This window comes from Manacus candei, unplaced genomic scaffold, assembly GCF_025592945.1.
Source record: "Manacus candei isolate 608988 ecotype Guabito, Panama unplaced genomic scaffold, ASM2559294v1 h1tg000096l, whole genome shotgun sequence".
In the NCBI taxonomy this organism is placed as follows: domain Eukaryota; kingdom Metazoa; phylum Chordata; class Aves; order Passeriformes; family Pipridae; genus Manacus; species Manacus candei.
The window spans coordinates 575,311-593,060 of NW_026138144.1; the positions used below are offsets into that span (position 1 = coordinate 575,311).

Consider the following 17,750-nt stretch of genomic DNA (forward strand, 5'->3'; position numbering starts at 1 on the left):
GAAAGAAAAAATAAAAAAGGGGGGATAAAACCATCAAGGTCTGTTTTTAGAAGTCCTTCATGCTCCTGTACTCGTGCAAAGTTGATTAGATGCTGACTGTGAAGGATCGATTAGAGCCGAGATGCTGCAATTACAGAAGGGGCTTTAGCAGGGACACGGGTTATTTTCTGTGGGCACTGAGCTCTCAACACCACCCTCAGGGTCACTCCTGCCTGGCCCCTGAAATGTGCCTTTTGCATAGCAATTTCTGCCCAGTTTTGCAGTGCCACCGAGCCAGAGGATCCGCAGGGGAAGGGCAGGTTCACTGCAGCACCCCCAGGAAGATCCAGAGCATCCTGAGGGTACCCAGGAGCCTGGTACCACATCAGGCAGGTTGGTCCTTCCTCCTCCAGCCCTCATCTCTCCATCCATGCCAGACTGTGCCTCAGGGGCTCTGAGCAACCTGGTCTTGTAGAGATGTCTCTGCCCACAGCTGGGGCATGGACTGGAGGACTTTAAAGCTCCCTCCCAACCCACCCCCCTCTGAGGCTCTTCAGTCTTTCCTTGCAAATCAAGGAAAGCCTGTCAGCTCTGCTTGCTCCAGAACCAGAACTGTGTCATTTCCTGGGAAGAACTTCAATCCTGACAGTACATTTTATTTTTCTTTTAGTTGTTTGAAGAGTCTCATTTCCACCTCTGTCCTGCCTGTGAGACGAGCACCAGCTGCCACCCCAGATGTTTTGCAGGGGTGGACTTTGTGGCCAGTGGCCTGATTTACTGCTGGCCCTACAAGAAGTGAGGAGTTATTTCTCAGCAGCCCTTCCCACCTTCATCATCATCATCATCATCTTCTACAGCCACAACAGGAGACTCTCACACAGTGTCTGTTTGCAAATCCACTGCAGTTTTGCCAGGGGTTATTTTCCCAATTGTCAGTAAGTGCCCTGCCAGGGCTCAGGATGAACTGAGATTTATCTTCCTGATTTACAACTGAGGAATAATTGAAGAGATCTAAGGCCAGAGGAAGTGGGAGCAATTTTTCCTGAGAATACGCTTCATCACTTTCAAAAATTATGCAAGATCGATTTATCTCAGAAAATATTAAACTGTTGAAAGCTTCCCCTCAATCCTGAACCTTATCCCACGTAATGACACCCAGTGACTGCAGATAAAACACCACGGAGGGGAAAAGTGTTTCCTCAGAAACAATATTTGCATCCTGCAGATGCAATTCTCCCAGGGAAACAGCAAACAGTGGAAGATAATTCAGTGTCAATGCACTATTTGAGCAACAAATACAAACCAACCTGAGCTGAAACTGGCATTTGGCAGCCCAGGGAAGGGGTGGACTCTGCAATGGGGTCTCTGGGGGAACTGGGGAGAAGGCAGGGGGGTGTTGCTGCTCTTGTCTGACTGAGGGGATTCAGTTCACTTTAAAGGTCATCTCATTCCAACCCCCTGCCAGGGCCATGTTCTCAAAAGGACAGAATTTACAGGCATTTCTCCAAACCCTGCCCTCAGCTCCAACAATACCTGCAACGATAATGGTTTCAAACTGAGAGGGCAGGGTTAGATGGGATATTGGGAAGGAATCCTTCCCTGGGAGGGTGGGGAGGCCCTGGCACAGGTTGCCCAGAGAAGCTGTGGCTGCCCCTGGATCCCTGGAAGTGTCCAAGGCCAGGTTGGATGGGGTTTGGAGCAACCTGGGCTGGTGGAAGGTGTCCCTGCCCATGGCAGGGGGTGGGACTGGATGGGCTCTGAGGTCTCTTCCAACCCAAACCAATCTGGGATTCTGTGATTCCATGAAAGTTCCACCGAAGTTTGTAACTAATAATATATTTGCTGCTATTTTATATTCTCTGGCAGGAAAAAAAGAGCAGAGCTAGTATTATATAAGGGCATTTTAGTTCCCTATTAATATTTAAACAGACCTTATAAACCATGCATGTGGTCTGAGCAACACGAGATTTCACGTTTCATTTCAGGGGTGACAGAAATAAAATTGGACGTTCTTTGTGTCCACAAAATGCAAACTTCCCTAAGAAATCTGTGCTCCTTCCAAAACCTGCATGTCCAACTCCAACACCAAGGGTCTCCCTTCCTCAGCACAGTTCCCCTTCCCATTCCCAGGCAGTGCTTTGCCCTGCTGGTTGCCCGGGTCAACAGCAGTGCCCTTCACAGCTGATGAGGGATTAATGTCAGAAAATCTCATATATAAAATAATACATAAATTTTCATACATAAAATATATAATATAAAATAATAAATTATATAAAATAATATAAAATAATAATATGTAATAAATAGTATATAATATATACATATACAATAATATAAAATAAAATAATATTAAAATATCAAAATAATAAAATAATAAAAATATAAAATTACATATATAGAATAATGTATGAATTTGTGTATAAAATATATAAAATAATAAATAATGTAGAATAAAAAATATAAAATAATAATATGTAATAAATAGTATATAATATATAAATATATAATAATATAAAATCATAAAATATTATTAAAATGATAAAATAATAAAAATATAAAATTGCATATATAAAATATTGAAATAATAAAAAATAAAGTTACATATATAAAATAATATATAAATTTGCATATATAAAATATATGAAATAACAAATAATATAAAATAATAATATATAATAAATAGTATATAATATATACATATATAATAATATTAAAATAATAAAATAATAAAACAATATAAAATTGCATATATAAAATAATGTCTGTACTCCATGTGGTAACTCAGCACTGCTCACCAGACGTGCTCCCATGTCTCAGTTTTTAAAAAATATCACATATATGGTAACCTCTGAATCTCAGAGATTTACCAAGACCCACATCTGCTCTGCCACATCCCCCTCTGGCACTTACAGGAGCCTGCAATGTTGTTCTTTGTTGGGGTTTTTTTACAAAAAAAAAAAAAAAGTGGTTTTAACTGTTTTTAAAGTGGTTTTAACTGTTTTTAAAGTGTTTTTAACTGTTTTTTTTTAACTGAAGGTACATTATGTGACAAAGTTCAAGATGAGATTAATCATGGAATCACAGAATGGTTTGGGGGAAGGGACCTCAAGGATCATCCAGTGCCACCCCCTGCCATGGGCAGGGACACCTTCCACTAGCCCAGGTTGCTCCAACCTGGCCTTGGACACTTCCAGGGATCCAGGGGCAGCCACAGCTTCTCTGGGCACCCCGTGCCAGGGCCTCCCCACCCTCCCAGGGAAGGGTTTGTGTTGTAAGAGCTGCTCCCAGTTGTAACCTGCTCGCTGACAGCAGGGACATGTTACGTTCAGTGACTGCTCTTTGTGAGCTGCTGTGAAAAAGAACATTTTTGTGCTGTTTTGGAAGATATTCTGGGAGAAACTTAAAGAGAAGAAAAAAAAAAAACAGAATAAAAAAGTAAAAAGCTGCCATGCTTTGGTTCCCAAGAACAGACTGTTTGTACACAAATTCAACCGCATTTGAAAAAAAAACGAGGCAAGAAAAATAAGACAAGAAGAGCCTGTTTTAGCAAAGCTGTGATTTCGTGATTACCTTAAAATGTGGAATACCATGGAATGCCACTAAAAGAAAGGCAGCTTTCTGCCCAGCCACACTTTGCCTCCACGCTGATGACCCTGAGGTTATAAACGAATATACCAATTTTCTGGAGGGTTCATTTTCAGTTGGATTAGTCAGCTGATCTGGTTTATCAAGTGGTTATCCCATGTGTGGAGCTGGAGCAAGGACATGGAATGGGCAGCTCAGGATTAACTCTTTGGGCAATGGCACATTTGCACATGGGCTTAAATCAACCCTGAAGCTACACCTGGTTTCCCCTTCCCATCACTCAAGCACAAAGATAATAAGGTTAAACGGCCTGGGGAGAAACATCCATATAAATCCATTACCTGAATCCATAATTTTCTGGTGCCACAAGCTTATAGGAGCCAACATGTGAGGACTGGATGATAAAAGGTTAAGGCAAATCTTGAATTCTACTTGAACACCACCACGATTTATCGTGGGATGTGAATTGTGTAAGCTGACACAGAAAGCAGCAAAAACTCCACCAAAAACATAAAATCCAGAAGGAAAAGGTGTTCCCAAGCCTTGCTGGGTAGTTTTCTCTTCAAATAGTATTTGCCTCCAAACACACCAAGCAAGGCAACAACTCTGAAAGTCAATTAAACCAACACACATGTATTTAAATTCACAGTGCCCAACCCACTCTGTTTGCTTTGGAAGGTGTTTGCACGACGTTATTTAGGAGAAATTATTTTAAAGTAACCAGGCTGTGCAAGCAGAGCTTTCCAGGTTTTTCCCATTCCCTCTTTCCACTCTGAAATGTAGGTTTTCAGCCTGAAATGCAGGTTTTCAGCCTGTGCTGCACCCCCATGCTCAGGCTGTTTGTACTTCAGCATCTCTAAAATCTCATTTCTCCATCGCTTTCAGGTCTGTGACTGGCCAAAGTGGGATTAAAAAGGGAACCTAATCCAGTTATGCAACACAGCCTGGTTCACCAAGGGATGCTGATTTAACAGGCACTATCCTGGGATATCTCTCAGTACCATCTCTGGACTTTCTGGAGCAGCATCCCTGCTGCCAGGCAGTGGGAGAATCCACAGGGACTCGTAATTCATAGCCTGGATTTCTCCCCATGTTTACACAGACACACACATTCCAGAATGTTTTATCCCAGAGGAGTCACGCAGCAAGAAAAAAAAAATATGGGGCAATAAAGGAAAGGGGAATAATTCCAGGCAAGCAGCTTTAATATTTTTAATCCCATCTCTTGTTTCTGCCCTGCTGTCACCAGCTTCAGGGGGACACTGGGCAGGCTGGGAAAAGACATCAATAAGGGAGGGCACAGCATCATTTTGGAATGTTTTAAACAGCAGACACGAATTTAAACTAAAATAATGTTGATTTGATGCCAAGACAAAAGGTTTTCTTCATCAGTAAGTCCCAGGTGCTGTGAGGTGTGAGGACACCCCTGTGCTGAGATGTTTGGGGCAAAGGCCACCACGAGAGATGGGACCCAGAGCCAACCCTGTGTAGACAGAAAGTCCCACCATTCTCTTAACTCCAGAGCTCTTAGGATCTTCAGAGAAGATCAGACACTTGATTTTACTCACAAGGAACCCTTTGAAACAGTAGAAATGGCTGTGATGCCTTGGCACTTCAAACCTGAGATATCTGCATTGGAATGGCAGCAAAGAATCTTTTCTTTTTAAACATATTCTCCAATAATCTTTCAGTTGTACAATTTTGTAAGAGAGGGACCACAAACTGCTGAAGAGGGACCACAAACCGCTGAAATAACCATTAAGCATCATCAGAACCACTTTTCCCCACAGGAATTTTCCATTTGGAAGCAATAAGTCAAACGAACAGACAATTTTTGTCACTCTTAACGACGACGACGACTCCAGAAAGGAGATTTCTCCTCGGACAAGGAGGACACAAGAAGGGCTTGTGCCACGTGCTGGGTCTGGCCCTGACCTAAAAAAAGGCACAAAGGTGGATTTCTTACCTGCTACTGAGTTTGGCCGTGGCATAAGGTAAAGAGGGATGGACTGCACCGACTGGGACAGGACGGTCTCCAGGTTCCTCTCGGGGATTTTGTTGAGGCTGTAGGTGGAGGCCGTCATGTTCTCGTCCACACGGTACAGGCAGGAGTCCATGCTGGATTTCTGGGACTGCCAAGGTTTCAGGTTTCCTCCAGACCCAAGCTCTTTACTGCTTTCCCCTCCATATTTAGTGCGTTCCACATTTTCGGAGTAACTTGTCAGAGTGGCTTGAAGGGGGGAGAGGGATGATAAACAAAGTGAGTAACAAAGCAGGAATGGCTGAACACACACTGCTCAACGCCAGAGCCAAGACTGAGCCCCATCAGACTTTCCACATCCACATAAATCAGAGATTATGGATTTTAGTTTAATGATACTGTTGCTGCTTACGACTTCTAAAAGAACATTTAAGCTCTAATGTTTTGGCTCATACTGTTAAAAGCCATTTGTAATTACAGAGAGTATTAAATATTCTGTGCAGCATTGTATTCAAATACACCGTTCCAGAAAGAGCAGGAATTACTGAGGAAGAAACATTACCAAGGCTCCTCCTGTCTTTGAATTTGCACTGCAGTTTTCACCTTTGCAGGGAGGTGCTGGCAGGAGTTTATAACCCTGCACGGTGTGACACTGAGAAGCCCCCACTGACCTGCCTCAACAACCAGCTCCAGGGATTAGTTTGGTTCAGAAGCTGAACCCCTTATCTCATTTGACTGACAGCAGGTTTTTATGAAGCTTTAACTGCAATCCACCCATTTTCCCTTCGATTATTTCATTTTACAGGTGAGGAGCACTGCTGCATCGACTTTCACATCGGGAAGTGACAACACTATTGATCCACACCACCACCACCTTCTCCCTGGTGGCATTTTTTGTCTTCTGGATCCTGATGCAGTTTCCCAGTGGCTGTAACTCCCTTTGGGCTGTTGACTTTCATCTTTAGTCTCCCATATATTCATTCAAGGTCACAACCAGGTCTCTGAGTCACTGACACAAGGTCCCAATGCCCACACCAACTTGTCTGAGTGTGTCAGAGAATCACAGAATGGTTTGGTGGGAAGGGACCTCAAAGCTCATCCAGTCCCACCCCTTGCCATGGGCAGGGACACCTTCCACTAGCCCAGGTTGCTCCAAGCCCTGTCCAACCTGGCCTTGGACACTTGAAGGGATCCAGGGGCAGCCACAACTTCTCTGGGCAACCTGTGCCAGCCCCTCCAGTGCCCAGCTGGACTTCCGTGACCAAGGACTCATCTGCCTGAATTCCTCATGCTAAATGACATAATGACAGGAATTAAAATTTAAAATCACAAAATCATCATTAAAAAAAGCCAAGACTTGTAATTGCTGCTGTGCCTGTTCTTTATCCATCCAATAGACTCCACACAGTTCAACCTTCACCCCTATTTCTATGGCTTTATTTCTCACTATTGGGTTTCTTGCCTGTGCAGTGGGATCAGTATCTTTGCATCCCACTAATTGTACCAAAATTTAGTTGTTTGCAACATATTTTGAAATGTAAAACAAACACATGCAACTGCTAAGGACTGGTATTTGTTTGTTGGCATTTAAACATAGGTTTGCTGTCAGGTAAACACATTTACAATTCAGGATAAGAAAATTAGATAAAAACAGAAAACAGATGTTCACAGACTTCTCTTGCTCCCTCAAATTGCTTAAGAAATATGTGTGAAATGGTTTTCTAGAAAAATCTCCATTTCAAAGTCTGGGTCTGCAGGGCAGGCAGACTATGTTGTCTATTTACAGGGGGAAAAAAAATCCATTGATCCATTAAAATCCATTAATTTTAAAAGCCTATCTCGGTATGTGTCTAATTAATCTTTGTAGAAACAAATCAGCAGCTGCCATCAGTCATCTCCCAACACATCAAATTGAGGAAAAACAAAATAACTATGTGTCAAAATAAGTTTTCTCTAAATGAAGCAACAAAAAAAGAAAAAAAAGAGCTAATAAGTCCTGCTGGCCCCTTTTCTAATTGACAATTTGTGTTCATTTGAAACGTAATTTTCACTGGTTTACACTAAAGCTGTTTTATGTGCAAACTCGTCACTGAATCAGGTATTTAGGATTGTTCCCTGTGGATTAATTTACCTGCTGAACAGCCCTGGATGATCTAAGTGCTGCTACACAGGCTGAAGTGATGGTTCTGCGCATTTAATCTCTTCCAGGAGCTTTTTTAAACCGAAATAATTTTGATTTTAGTTAAAAGGCAAAGGCAGCAGGTTAGTTCTGAGTCGGCAACGTGAACTGACATGCCGAGCACATCTTAGTGGGATAAAGCTATTCCACAGGGTGACCCCAGAGCTGCTCAGGCATCACCCCTTCAGAATGAAAAACTGAGAGAGCAACAGCTAATTTGAGAAAATTCACATTATCTGCCACTACTGAGGTTGATGCAGTTTGATGTTCAGCAGGGGAAAGCTGGGAATGCCAAACCGGCAAATACAATGGAAGTGCAAAGATTTGGGGAGCCCTGAAAGGGTCAGGGAGTTGGACACAATGATCACTGTAAGTTCCTTTCCACTGAAAATATTTTATTCTTATTCTTATTCTATTCCATTCCACTCCATTCCAATCCAGTCTGATGGGATGAGAGGAAACAGTCTCAAGTTGCACCAGGGAAGGTTTAGGTTGGATATCAGGGTGGTCAAGCCCTGGAACAGACTGCCCAGGGCATTAGTGGAGGCACCAGCCCTGGAAAGTGTTCAAAGTGCGTGGATGTGGCACCTGGGGACAGTGCAGGAGATCTGGAATTAGCTGGTCTTTAAAGGTCCCTTCCAACTCAAACCTCCAATAATTCTATGACTTTCAAACTCAAGGACACGTCACCAGCCAAAAGCTCCAAAAAATGCATCCTTTGACAGACACTGTGCTCTGAAGTGGGAAGAGATAAACTGATGACCTCCAATCCATCAAAGAGTGGGAATTTTTGCCTTGAGCCACCTGCTGAGAGGCAGATCCTTCAACCCCAATGTGCACAAACAGCTGAGGTTCTCCACAGCACCCAAGTAACAGCACAGGGATATAAATACAGACGTGTGTGCATAAATATCTGTGTATTTATAGACAGAGAGATGTGTCTCCAGCCTCTGCTGGCGCAGTCTCACACTGTGCAGTGTGAAAATAGACAGAATTTGAAGCATCTAAACCATCTGAGTGCTGTAAAATACATTAATGGATGATCCCATGGGAAGCCCCTTGGGTGAGAGGGCACAGGCAGTGTGGTGCCCTCTGCAATCCTGTCCTCAGCTTCCACAGAATCACAGGATATGCTGAGTTGGGAGGGACCCACAAGGATCATCCAGTCCAACTCCTGGCCCTGCACAGGCTCATCCCCAAGAGTCACACCCTGTGCCCCAGAGGATCATCCAAACCCTCCTGGAGCTCTGGCAGCCTTGGGGAGCCTGGTCAGTGCCCAACCAGCCTCTGGGGGAAGAACCTTTCCCTGAGATCCAACCTGAGTCTGCCCTGGCACAGCTCCAGCCATTCCCTTGGGTGCTGTCCCTGGTCCCCACAGAGTAGAGCTCATATTCACTCCTGCATTTCCTTGGCAGAGGACTTGCCTGTGTCAAACTTTCCTTTCCCAGCTCGTCTCGTTTCCCTTGGTGAAACATTTTGATTGGAACTTTTTGCAAATAACGTGGGTAAAATATTTTTATTTCTTTGGGGAAATACCAGAGCTGAACAGAAGCAGCAGCAGCCCCCCAAGACAGCATCTCAGTCACTGCAGACAGCACCACGCTGCTTGGAGACTTTCATGTATTTACAGGCCACAGATATTATTTCTCATTTAGTTACAAGCTGGCCTAAGCCCCAGGGCAGGAGCCTTTCAACTGAACTTGTCTCCAGTCAAACACACAAGGGGATTTTTACCCTCCCATCCAATTCTCCTCGAGGCAAAGACCACGCCTGGAAAACATCAACCTTTACCTTCCCCTTCCAGCTGGAACTGCAGGAGAAGAGTTTTCTGTGGGTCCCACCTGACGATGACCAACAGCTGTAACATTAATTACATGTAAAGATCTACAGTGTCTCGAGTAGGAAACGGGGGTTTTGTTGCTTCAAAGAAGTAACTGCAGCAAGGCAAGGAGCTCCAATATTCTGCCTTGCAAAGAGCTCCGAGCCCAGGCTGAATTAACCTCGTTTCCCTCGTTTCCAGCACCACGTCAGAGACGTCCCAGCCAACATGTGCGAGTTGGCAAGGAGTGAAATAAATTTTTTACCCTAATCTACACAAGCCTTCATAAACTCAGCCACAGAGGGATACACCTAAATATAGCCACGTCGGCCCAGAGCGCCCCGGCTGCCAAACAGACAAATTTGGCAGGTGGGGAGCATCAGTCCAAACCCTTCCCGAGGGAAGGAGGTCACACACAGCCCGTGCCCCAACAACCCTGGAGCACCTTTAGGACATTAGTCTCTGCTGGACACCACCAGCCAGCGGGTTTAAGGCATATCCATGCAGAAAAAAAAACCCAAAAATGCTCAAGTCTGCCCTGCTCAAGGCTCGAGGTCAAAAACCACACGGCTCGTTGGGTGTTGGATTTCTCTTTAAACACAAATCTCAAATAAGAGAGAAAAAAACCCCAAATTAAAATCACTGGTTTAATTCATGTAAACAATCCTGCAAACAGACAGAGATTAAACAGGTGAAGCCACTGCTGTGCCAAGCCTGGAGGTTTTATAAATCAAGGTGAGCACACAAAAGGTCTTGCAACAGAATTGAAAACCACACTGGCAGCAGCACCACACTGACCCTAAATCAGTTCTGTCCTAAATCTGAGCCCCCTGCTGCACTGGCTGCCAAGTGGGATGAGGAATGGGATGAGGAATAGGATGAAGAATGGGATGAAGAATGGGATGAGGAATGGGATGAAGAATAGGATGAGGAATGGGATGAAGAACGGGATGAGGAATGGGATGAAGAATAGGATGAGGAATGGGATGAAGAACGGGATGAGGAATGGGATGAGGAATGGGATGAAGAATGGGATGAGGAATGGGATGAGGAATGGGATGAATGCCTCACAGGGCTCAGACCTGCCTGCTCCTCAGGCCAGAAATGCAAGGTCTGGATAAAGCAGCACTTCAATGGAGTCAGACCCTCCCACCATCCAAGCCTGAGTCCCTGCAAACACCATGAGAACAGCTCAGCCCAGCTGCAGTTTACAGACTGCAGAAACAATGTAATGGATGCTGTTAAGCACAGTCCACTACTGTAAACATCAAATAAATCTGTTAAAAAGGTCCCGAATCTAACACAGAGGTAACAATCTTAATGGCTGATTTATGAAAACATCATAAACCCCTCCACAAGCTCCTAAGTGTTCTTATTTAAACACATCCCTCTCACAGAGCCACATCTGGAGAGACCTCCCTGTGACAGTGGGAACTGCAGGAGTGGCCATAACCACTGGCTCTTGTCCTTGCCCAGCCTGACCCCTGTGCTGAGCTTCCTCTCTACAAACCTGTTCCTACAGAAAAGACTGAGGGGCTGGAGCGTGTCCAGGGAAGGGAACGGAGCTGGGAAGGGGTTGGAGCAGCTGAGGGAGCTGGGGGGCTCAGCCTGGAGAAAAGGAGGCTCAGGGGGGACCTTCTGGCTCTGCAACCCCCTGACAGGAGGGGGGAGCTGGGGGGGGTCGGGCTCTGCTCCCAGGGAACAAGGGACAGGAGGAGAGGGAACGGCCTCCAGCTGTGCCAGGGGAGGGTCAGGTTGGACATCAGGAGGAATTTCTTCATGGAAAGAGTGGTCAGGCACTGGAAGGGGCTGCCCAGGGAGGTGGTGGAGTCCCCATCCCTGGAGGGATTTAAAAGCTGTGTGGATGTGGCACTTGGGGACAGGGGTCAGTGGTGGCCTTGGCAGTGCTGGGGGATGGCTGAACTCAATGACCTCAGAGGGCTTTTCCAACCTAAACAATTCCACGATTCCACACCTTGCTGGGTGCCTCAGTGCCCTGATTTCAGCTGGGATAGAGTTCATCTCCTTCCCAGTAGCTGGTACAGTGCTGTGGTTTGGTTTAGGATGTGAGTGATGCTGCTGACACCCCCATGTTCCAGCTGTTGCTGAGCAGGGCTCACACAAAGTCAAGGACTTTTCAGCTCCTTGTGCCTGTGGGGACTCTGGAGGGAAGGGGAAGCTGGGAGGGGACAGGACAGCCAACCTCAACTGCCCAGAGGGAGATTCCATTCCATTCCATATGGATTCACGCTCAGCACATAAACTGGGGGGGGGAAGTTGGCCAGGGGCTACTGCTGGGAACTGGCATCAGGAGGCTGGTGGTGAGCAACTGTTTGTTATTTGCATCACTTGTTTATCTGGGGCTTTATTTCTGATGGGTTTTGTTGTTTTCCTTTTAATTGCCATTATAACTATGATGATTATTTTATTTCAATTATTAAGCTGTCTCCGTTTCAACCCAACTTTTACCCTTCTGGTTCTCTCCCAGTGCTCAGTTGCCAGCTGGGGATAAACCACAACATTCAGCTCCAGGCAACCTGTGGATTTTTACAGTGGGGTTATGAAAATTTCCAAAGCAGAAAAGCACACACCCCCCCCTCTAACCCCACATCAGCTCCCCTCTCCTTCTTGATTCAGTGCCCTCTTTGTACTGTCCACTTTGTCCATTTTGGATCTTTCTTTATTTTTGCCTGTCACATTCAATTCCCCTTTTTTTTCTTTCTTTAGCATCAGCAAGAACAACTTTTCTTTCTTTTCACAAGTCCACCCCAGGCTTGAAACCGGTTTTAAAATTATTAGATTTAAACTAGAAAGCAGAAGGGAGGCACATGGGGGAGAGGGAGGGTCCACAAGAAGAGGGAGGTTATTTAAGCCTCAGCATTAACTTTCTGGGTGAGCTTGGATCATTGGGAAGCTTTTCCTAAGCAAGAAGGTTAAAATCTTAAAATCTGCTCTTAAAATAAAAGCTGAGAGTCCCATCCCATCTCCCAGCTAAAACAATAAAGAGAAGCCACTTATCACAATATCCAAAATAACACCATGGGAGCTGAGGAATCCTCCTCGAGGAGCCTTCTCAGCTGGCTTTTCACTTCAGCCTTTCTTTCAATTTTTCATTCTCCTTTTTTATCCATCTACAGGCCTGGACCATAAACCAAAGGCAATCTCAGAGTTTACTCTGTTCTGTGCCACTTCCTTCTCCTTTTTTGCCTTCTCTTTTTTTTCTTTCCCAGGAATGTAACCAACACCTGGATCTGATCCATCACCTCTCCAGTATTTATGGGCCAGAGTTTGGTGTCAAACCAAATCCTTGATGCTTCTGTGGTTTAACTGGGAGAAGGCAGAACTGTTGTTTTGTGACTTCATGGTTTTGCTTTCTGCTTCATCTCTCCTTTTAATAAAACAGAGAAAGAACTGAATTGGGATTCAGAGATGACGTCCTTTTGTACTTCGTGTGGTTGGGATTCTGTGACCCCACTGATTTTGCTCAAGAGCTGATGGGACACCTGATAAATCACCTCCCTTTTCACCTCCTGAACCATCACCTGCAATATGCAGGTGCATTAGTGAACAAAAGCTCACTAGTCATCAGGATGAGACATTTTTCAGGGAGCTCCTCTCCGGGGAACAAGCCCAAATGGAAGCTGGCTAGATTTAAAAAAAGATCTGTAATTCTCAGAAATCTTATTCATTATTAACAGAGCATTTCATAATACTGATGAGAATGTCAGAATTCAAATGCTTTAACTGTAAGATCACAAAAATATTTAACCTGAGTTAAATTTATCTTGATGTGCCTTCGGAGCTGCTCTTTGTTCCTTTCTCAAAGCAGTTAAAGTTGCAAACAAATCCATCTTGTTTTATTGTCAGCAGCATCTATTCTGCTTAGCAGGCACTTAGGTGAATTTATTAACAAACCTATTTTTAACCCACGAATACATAAATCTGTTGAAAGTGGTATCTTGATAAAAGCTCAGGAATCAGAGGAAAAAACAGCAAAAAAAAAAAGACTAAGAGGGAAAAGCTACATGCCAGGGACTCCCAGGAGGGGACAGGGTTCTTTTACATGTCATTTTTCATCGAATAAATCCACAAAATCCAAGTGAAGGCAACTGGTCCACACGGTATCAGAGCTGTGCACGTCAGCAGGGCAGGAGGATTTCCACAGCTCGCTGCTTTCCCTCTAAGCTGCTTTTCCAACATACCTGTGTCCCTGCTCAGGATGATCCCCTGACAATCCAGCAGGGAACAGAGTGTAGATCATCATGGGAACAAGAAGTGTGGCCCCATTTCACCCGGGGGGGAGCGACAGCACTTCCATGGGAAGATGCCACACGGAAAACATCCTTTCCTTTCCTTCCCTCAGGAGATTGCTGCTCGTGGCAGAAAGTGCTGCTTGGAGCATCGCTTGGGTGAGCTTTGCAGAGTGGCAAGAAACGTCTGCAGGTCTGTTCTGCAGGATTTTGGTAAGACTGGTGGAGATTTTCCCAGATTTTCCCATGTTCTGCTGCATTCCAGCAGCAAAGCTCCCGAGCCCACGCCGGCGGGGCCGTGAGGTGCAAAGTTCCCCCGGCGCAGCACACGGTTCTCTGACCAGTTTTCTTTTCAGTAGCAGATTTCTGGACATTAACAGTTGGCTGCTCTTACACAGTGAGAGCCAAAAAATCCTGGAAGCTGTTCAGGGGTTACAGCCAGGTCAGGATTTTCACCAGCCAGCCTGTTTTACACGGAGAGGATTCTGTGGCATCCAGGAGAAAGGGCTGACTTGCTCCTGCCTCTCCTCTTGGCTCCCCTCCTGCCCCCTTCCCCGCTGCTTTTCTTTTATAAATAAGAAATATCTGAATGTAAAGATCTGGATTTTGTAACTTTTTTTTCACACTGAGCTTCCCTTTACCTTGGAGGATCAAACATTTCAAAGTAAGTCTGTTCCAACCCAAGTGATGCATTCATTAAAGCCATGAAATAGTCCCTGCACTGTGAAGATCAGAGGCAGGACACACTCGTTCTCTAATAACTGAAATTATGTAAGAGGTGACATAGAAATGGACAGGAATAACTCCAAGAGGACAAGTCATCAGAGAAAACCTGACTCGTTAAAACTTAGTCTTTACTAAATCCAGATTACAACATCCAAACTCTGTCCACCTTGGTGGATAGTTAAGCTCTTAACACAGTTAATTTGGGGTCTGAAGAGCCATACACTGAATTAACTTTTACAAACTAATGCTGTATCTAGCAACAGAGACATGTAAAGTGAGTTTAACATGCACAGAATTCCTTGGGATGGCCCTCAGGGTGACTCCTGGGGTTGGTCCTGTGCAGAGCCAGGAGCTGATGATCCTTGTGGGTCCCTCCCAACTCAGGGGATTCTATGACTCTAAAAACATTTCACACAGAGAGAAGCAATTATGCCAGAAGGTGTAAGGATGGACTTCCTGCCTTGATTAGCTGCTTTCTGTCCTTTGACAACTCTCAAATGTTTTGCAAATAGCACATTCACCTTCTGGGACATGTTATAGCCTCAGGGGTTTTAAAACATGAAATCTGGTGGTGATTCAGCACTGTGAGATTTGGGGGTGATGCTCGTGGCAGCTCAGGACTGACAGGTGGCAAAGATCATGACAATGCCCCCAAAGCCATATCTTTTATCAAGATGAGTAAGAAAGACATTGGAGCTGCCTCTCACCAAAATACACCTTCCTGGAGCCAGTGGCTAATAGCTGAAATCCCTGATCTGAGAGAAACAGGAGGGACCATGATTCAGGAAACACAAAACACCGAAGGAAAGAGCTGCTCTTCTTCTACACAAAAATTGGCACAAAGCCACCAATAGTTTGGACAAGGAAATCTCCAACAGATTGGAGGTACCACGTGAAGCTGCTCCAACCAAAACCCCTTTATCACAGTCATCCTCCCAGACGAGATCTGTACCCAAAAAAATGAGGAATGAACCTGAATGACCCCAGACCCTCCAGAAGCCATGGACCTGATTTGCTCCCAAATGGAAGAGCAGAGCACGAGGTGGGTTTTGCTTCCTACAGGTGGACAATTTGTCTCCTCCTCAGCGCAAACAATTCCAGGGAATTGCTGTCGTGCAGGGAGCACCTTTCACACCTGTGCACACCCAATTCCCATCCCAGTGGGAGGGTAATGGTCAAATTGCACCCACCTCCCACAGGGAACAGCCTCCCCTGAGCTGACACCTGCAGGACACAGTGGGGGGTTCACAAAATCAGGTTTTGTGGAAAACCTCCCGATTTTTTCCCTACTGGAAAGCCTGGCTAGAAAAGACCATTTTCCACCCAATTTGTTACAGCTGTTCAGCTTCTGTCAAACGCCAGGATAAGGTGTTGAAAATGTTATTGTCAAAATAAAGGGGGAGAGGAAACAAGGGAGGAAAGAAGCCCTTGTCTTCCTTTGAGTGCAAACACTGGCAAAGGAAAGCCTTGCTTTCTGAAAGCCTTGAAAAGTGTTTCCCTTACTCCACACCAGCTCATTTTTACACGACTTTTCCATCTGGGATGCATTAACACAACCTTGGGATAAGCCACCTTCTATTATTTCCAAAGTTTCCATGGGAAAATCTAAGTTCCCCACAGGAGGACCTCCAAGAGCGAATCTTCCTCGTGAAAGGTGAAACAAAATGCATCAGATTTAAAAATTAATTCCTACAGACCTACTGAACAGAGGGCAGGGCTGGGAGTCAGAGCAAAAGGATTCAACACCTCACCGTGTCAGGAACTGGGATGGTGCTGATGCTTCTGTGCCACCCAGGTGAAGCACAAAGGCCACCCAGAAGCCCCTCTGGCTTTCACATGGACAAGCAAGTCCAGATAAAACCAAACTGCAGCACTCAATGGTTTCACTGCCTCAGGCTGGCACCTGCCAACCCCCCTCGAGGCCGGTCCAGCCCAACACCAACTCGCAGCACCCACAGACCTCGCCAGGAAGAGCAGCTGGAAAAGCAGAGAACACACTTGGTTTTTTGCCAGTTCTGCTGCTCCACTTGAGGCTTTGCTCGGGTCTTAGACCCGAGTGACAGCTGAGCCAGAGGCTGGACCCAGCTGGGCTCCAACACCCACATCTACTCACTGTGGTGCTCCAGCCCAGCCCGGCTTTGCGGGGCGGCTGCGGGAGAGGGTGCAGCTCTGACGGTGGGACACGGTGAGCAGAGAACTGAGGGGGTGGGATCCTGCAGTGACTCTTCCCAGGATTCATTAACCTACTTTGGCAGCAGCTCAGAATAGCTCACCCATTTGCATTTTAAGATCACGCAGGCAGAAGTGCTGCAAGGGTTGCTGTGGCATGCAGGAGCTGAACTGAGCCCAGATTTCCTGATCAGCCAAGCAAAATATTAATCACTAGTGCAACAAACCTCCCAAAATTATCAACCTGCCTTTCTTCTTCTTTTTTTAAACACTACATAAACTGCTGGCAAAGTAAAATCTTCTTAAGCTGGAGAAACACTCAACATACAACACATGGCAAGGACAACCAAGCGAGGACCATCCTGCCTGGTGTCACACAGCCATCAATGTTCTCCCATTGTGCCTTTCCAGTTATTGAACAGAAATTAATCTGAGCAGGTTATTTTCTCCAGATTCCTTACACTTACAAGCCACAGATCACCCAAGGGGAAAACCTGCTAGAGCACCTGGTTATCTGTGCTGATTTAACCCAGCTCTGCCCAAGGCTTCCTCTTTCACCGTATAAATAAGATCTAAAAGTAAATTAATTGATGCAAAGTTATCAACCTCTTACCTCCCAATTTTTACCAACTGCTATGCAGGGGTCCAGTTCACCTTGGTCATTGCAGTTATAACTTGAATAATGCAAAACCACCTCCCTAATCAGCAAATACAGGGGTATTACCTAAATAATATCTATTAGCTAACTAGAGTGCTGCATCCAGCTCTGGGGTCCCAGCACAGGAAGGATGTGGATCTGCTGGAGTGTGTCCAGAGGAGGCCATGGAGATGCCAAGAGGGCTGGAGCTCCTCTGCTCTGGAGACAGGTTGAGAGAGCTGGGATTGCTTGGCCTGGACAAAGGAAGGCTCCAGGGAGACCTTAAAGCCCTTTCCAGGGCCTAAAGGGGCTCCAGGAGAGCTGGAGAGGGACTGGGGACTAGGGCCTGGAGGGACAGGACAAGAGGGAATGGCTTCCCACTGCCAGAGGGCAGGGTTAGATGGGATATTGGGGAGAAATTGTTC

At 45.4% G+C, this 17,750-nt stretch overlaps 1 protein-coding gene across 11 annotated transcripts in view; it reads right to left on the reverse strand.

Moving 5' to 3' along the window:
* TANC2 (tetratricopeptide repeat, ankyrin repeat and coiled-coil containing 2) overlaps positions 1 to 17,750 on the reverse strand; it is a 237,374-nt gene that overhangs the window by 77,996 nt on the left and 141,628 nt on the right. For 8 of the 11 annotated variants that reach the window (XM_051768653.1, XM_051768650.1, XM_051768651.1 and 5 more), the window contains one exon: positions 5,531 to 5,794. In XM_051768653.1, coding sequence (XP_051624613.1) covers positions 5,531 to 5,794 — 264 coding nt within the window. Of the gene's footprint in view, positions 1 to 5,530; positions 5,795 to 13,745; positions 14,321 to 16,270; positions 16,457 to 16,632; positions 17,121 to 17,750 lie in introns of those variants that run through there. The other 3 variants (XM_051768655.1, XM_051768658.1, XM_051768656.1) reach the window with 3 other exon arrangements.